This window comes from Otolemur garnettii, unplaced genomic scaffold (genome assembly GCF_000181295.1).
Source record: "Otolemur garnettii isolate 467f Iridium unplaced genomic scaffold, OtoGar3 scaffold00204, whole genome shotgun sequence".
NCBI lineage: Eukaryota > Metazoa > Chordata > Mammalia > Primates > Galagidae > Otolemur > Otolemur garnettii.
The window spans coordinates 9,516-14,722 of NW_003852599.1; the positions used below are offsets into that span (position 1 = coordinate 9,516).

Here is a 5,207-nt window from a genome sequence, read left to right on the forward strand (position 1 = left end):
AAAAAAAAAAAAAAAAGAGCTGCCAGCCTAGTGAGGGATACAGACAGGGAAATAAGTAAATGACAAACATTAGGGAATATGGACCAGTAGCAAGAGATTCAGAGAACAATGAAATAAAGCTGAACTCTTGGGAGTTCGGGAAAGGCTGGAGGACCCTGGGTTTTAAAAGATGATGATGAGCTTACCTTCATCAAAGGCATCAAAAAGGGCAATCCATTTGGCTTGTGGACATACATGAAGCAGTATGATGTGCTGGAATAACTGAAAACTGTTCCAAGTGGCTTGAGCATGATCTATATGATGGGAATTGTGGAAGTCACACAGGACCTCAGAGGCCATGCCAAATCCTTGGGGGGGCCTTGACCCAAGGGCACTAGGAAGCCTTCAGAGAGTTTAAAGCAGAGGATAATCAGGCGCAGCTTGGTATTTTTTATAAAGACCACTCAGGCAACTGTGTGATGGACCAGTTGGAGGCTAGAGGTGAGACCAGATGAAGCACATGGATCCAGAGAGGAAAAAGAGTTTTCTTGACAATCCTCAGGCAGTAATGTCAGCCCTAGACCTTCTGACTCCCAGTGCAGTGAATTTTTCATGGTTCTTGCCCCATTTTACAGAAGAGGCAACTGAGACCCAGAAAAGGAAAGTCACTGTGTCTAAGTGATAGACATGGGAGTAGAGCCCTGGTGATCACACTCTGTCCAATCTTTTGGTACCCCCACTCATTGGTGAGCTGGGGATAAGGGGCACTGTTGGGCTGTGCCTCCAGGTGGACTGAAGAATGCATGTGGCCGCAGGGCGTGCTGGTGAAGCACAGCAAGAACGTCTACAAAGCAGTGGGCCACTACAATGTGGCTATCCCCTCTGACGTCTCCCACTTCCGGTTCCACGTGAGTCTCTTTTCCCCTGGGCAGGAGGGGTGGGGCAGAAAGGTGATGGTCATAGCAAGAGACAGGTATTTTCAATGTTTCCCAAATCCAAAGAAGACACGCACACAGGCAGCAAAAGGACAGTTATACAAATTGTCACTTAATAACTACAGTTTACTTGATAACAGATCTTTCAAAACATTGGATGGAGGGAAAGATGATACAATAAAAGAAAAGGTTCTCAGTGGTGAAAATAACTATCTTCATCCTTATTTTGTGCTAAGCCCTTACCCAGAATCTGGAGAGAGATGTCAGGGCTATCCCTGTTTTCAGGGATACTGAAATTGGCATGGAGCGTTTAACTTGTTCAAGGGCGCTTTACTGAAACACTTGGGAATTAATGGTAGTGACTCATGACTCAGATATAGAAAGGACTGCTCAAAATCATCAAATTAAGTGGTCTCCATTTAATTTATTTTACTGCCAAAAACCTTTTTTCCAACACAGAAACCAGAGTCCAATATATAGGCCCTCATGGCACTGTTCTATTTAAATGAGTTGAAACCCTCTTGACTTCCTAAAGTCCATCTCCCCTTTTCTTTTTTTTTCCTGTCAAGACAGTTTCGCTTTGTCACCCTCCATAGTGTGCTGTGGTGTCAAGCTCATAGCAACCTCAAACTCTTGAGCTCAAATGATTCTCTGGTCTCGGCCTCCCAAGTTGCTGGGACTACAGGCATCGGCCACAGCGCTCAGCTATTTTTTAGTTGCAGTTGTCATTGTCGTTTAGCAGGCCTAGGCCGGGCTTGCACCTGCCAGCCTAAGTGTATGTGGTTGGCACCCTACTCACTGAGCTATAGGCGCCAAGCTACGGTCTTGAGCTCTTTAGCTCAAAGAATCCATGTGCCTTGGCCTCCCAGAGTGCTAGGATTATAGGTGTGAGCCACTGCACCAGCCCACTCCCTTTTTCTTTATTTTTAAATTTTTTTTTGAGACAGTGTCACTTGGTCATCCTCAGTAGAGGGCTGTGGCATCTTGGCTCACAGCAACCTCATACTCTTGGGTTTAAGTGATCCTCTTGCCTCAGCCTCCCAAATTGGGACTACAGGTGCCCACCACAACACCTGGCTATTTTTTAGAGATGAGGTCTTGCTCTTGGTCAGGCTGGTCTGGGACTTGTGAGCTTAGGCAGTCCACCCACCTCGGCCTCCCAAGTGCTAGAATTACAGGCATGAGCCACCACACCCAGCCTCATTTTTAACTTTTTTGAGATAGGGGTCTTGCTATATTGCCCATCTAGCCTCAAACTCCTGAGCTCAAGTGATCCTTCCACTTCAGCCTTCATAGTAGCTAGGATCACAGGTATGTGCCACCAGGCCCAAGGGACTCCTTGAAACCTGGGACTCTAACAAACACTGATCTGGGCTGGGCTGTTATCTTCATTGCACAGTTGAGAAATCTGAGGCCTAGAGAGGGACTTGTCCAAAGTCTTGCAGCCTGTCCGATACAGAGCTGAGCCTGACATCTCTTGTCTGCCACTTCTCTTTCCATCCTATAAGCAGCTCTTGAGGTTGAGGTACCTTGGCCCCCTGCAAAATCAAGACCCACAGACATTGAGCACTCTTTTGAACTGATTAGAAAACTTTTCGTGAGTTCCTATGCTCTACTTTGCCCTGAAACCCCATATAGGAATGAGGTATTGGGCCAGGCACGATGGCTCACACCTGTAATCCTAGCACTCTGGGAGGCTGAAGCAGGTGGGTTCCCTGAGCTTACAGGTTCAAGACCTGAGCTAGAGTGAGACCCCCATCTCTAAAAATAGCTGAGTGTGGCTTGGCACCCATTGCTCTGTGGTTAGAGCACTGGCCACATACACGGACCTGGCGGGTTCGAACCCAGCCTGGGCCTGCTAAACAATGACAACTAAAATAAAAAAAAAAAAATCTGAGCATTGTGGTGGGCACCTATAGTCCCAGCTACTTGGAAGGCTGAGGCAGGAGAATCACTTGACCCCCAAAGTTTCAGGTTTCTGTGAGCTAAGACACCACAGCACTCTACCGAGGGTAATAAACTAAGACTCTGTCTAAAAAAAAAAAAACAACAGGTATTGCCATATTCCTGGAAAGCTTCCAGCCTAGCTAGGGATGCTGCTGTGCATGAACTATTAGGTAACTCAAGCTATAGTCTATAACAACCTTCCATGCCTATGTCATAAGATTCTGCTTTGTTCAGGCTCCATAATACCCAGGAGGATGACATATAAAAAGGTGTTGATTTTAGACCAGAAATAGTTTGAGAGAGCAAGTAAGACCTCTCAAGAAAGGGCTCCTGGAGGAGGTAGAAGTTGAACAGGATCTTAAATGACTTATGTGGGAAGCAGCAGTCGTCCCAGGGGGTACACCACAAGCAAAGGCAGCTGAGGTGGCAGAGTCCATGCTAAGCCCTACGAAGTCTGCCTCCTCACCCAGGTCTGCATGGGGTCCCAAGAGCTTGCCCCTACCCAGAACCCAATTCCGAGAGGCAGGTTTCAGGAGCATACCTTCCAGCTCTTGCCTACCCCTTTCTGGGCAGTTCTTTTTCAGCAAACCCCTGCGGATCCTCAACATCCTCCTGCTGTTGGAGGGCGCTGTCATTGTCTACCAGCTGTACTCCTTAATGTCCTCTGAAAAGTGGCACCAAACCATCTCACTGGCCCTCATCCTCTTCAGCAACTACTATGCCTTCTTCAAACTGCTTCGGGACCGCCTGGTATTGGGCAAGGCCTATTCGTACTCGGCCAGCCCTCAGAGAGACCTGGACCACCGGTTCTCCTGAGCCCCAGGGTGACCTCAGGGACAGCATCCAGGCTTTGGCCAGGGGCTCCCTGACAAGGGGCTATTGGGGAGGGGTGGGGGGACAAAGAAAAAAAAAGACAAAAAAATTCACCAGAGCTTTGTATTTTTGTTACGTACTGTTTCTTTGATAATTGATGTGATAATGAGGAAAAATGTCCTATTTTTATACTCCCAACAAGCTGTGTCCTGTGGTTCTTTCCCTTCTCCCTGTGAGGCAGATTGCAGAGGTGCGGGAATCTGGGTTAGGAAGGCCCACATGCAGCTTCTGAAGCCTCTGGGCTCCACCTTCTCCAATGGGGAGGAGATGAGGAGACACCAGAGGCTGTGGTAGCAGTGACAGCTGCTGCTAACTGAGTGGCCATCATATACCAGGTGCTCTTTGTGTGTTTCAGGCCTTGCCATAATCTAACCTTTATGGCAACCCTAGGAGTGCTATTACTCCCATAGACAAAGAACTGGAGCATAAATTTAGAGTTACAGTGACCTGGTAGAACTGAGCGTAAATTTACTTCTGGACTGGGTGCCCTGGCTAGCACTTTGAGAGCCTGAGGCAGGAGGATCCCTTGAGGCCAGGAGTTCAAGACCAGCCTGGGCAACAGAGACTCCATTTCTACAAAGAATAGAAAATTCAGCCAGATGTGATGGTGTGCTTCTATACTCCCAGCTACTTGGGAAGCTGAGGCAAGAGAATCACTTGAGCCCAGAAGTTGAGGTTGCAGTTGAGCCCAGGAGTTCAGCTATGATGACACTACTGCATTCTATCTCCAGCAACAGAGTGAAACCCTGTCTCAATTAAAAAAAAAAAAGAAAGAAAGAAAGAAAGAAAAACAAACCTGGTGGAGAGTGGACAACTGAAAGATGACACTACTCCCCTAGCAGAATGATTCTCTCTCAGGTGTAGTCACTGAGACCCTGCTTTGTGCCGGGTGCTGTGGTAGTGAGGCATCTTGGAGGAGGTGATAGTTTTGAGTTGTATTAGCCATTTCCTAGGTGGACAAAAGAGGGAAAGACATTTCTTTCTTTTTTTTTTTGAGACAGAGCCTCAACCTGTGCCCCTGGGTAGAGTGCGGTGGCATCACAGCTCACAGCAACCTCCAACTCCTGGGCTCAAGAGAGTCTCCTGCCTCCGCTTCCCAAGTAGCTGAGACCATAGGTGTCCACCACAACACCCGGCTATTTTTTGGTTGCAGCCGTCGTTGTTTGGCGAGTCTGGGGTGGATTCAAACCCGCCACCTTAGGTGTATGTGGCTGGCGCCTTAGCCACTTGAGCCACAGGCACCAAGCCGGAAAGACATCTCAATGAGAGAAACAATTGCGTGTAATAGCACATACATTTGGAACATCCTGGTATGCTCTGGAGAAAGTAAGTAGAATATGGTTCCTAGAACAGGAAAGATAAGGAAAATGGGAGGCCAGGCACAGTGGCTCACACCTGTAATCCTAGGAGAGACAGGCAGATTGCTTGAGATCAGAAGTTCGAGACCGGCTCGGCGCCTATAGCTCAACCGGC

General features: G+C 47.9%; 1 protein-coding gene across 1 annotated transcript in view; it reads left to right on the plus strand.

The window, feature by feature from the left end:
- TMEM39B (transmembrane protein 39B) overlaps positions 1 to 3,875 on the plus strand; it is a 12,504-nt gene extending 8,629 nt beyond the window's left edge. The window contains exons 3-4 of the mRNA XM_003801242.1: positions 767 to 887; positions 3,435 to 3,875. Of these exons, the coding sequence (XP_003801290.1) occupies positions 767 to 887; positions 3,435 to 3,677 (364 nt within the window). The 3' untranslated portion in view covers positions 3,678 to 3,875. The remainder of the gene's footprint in view (positions 1 to 766; positions 888 to 3,434) is intronic.
- Positions 3,876 to 5,207: the final 1,332 nt, after the last annotated feature.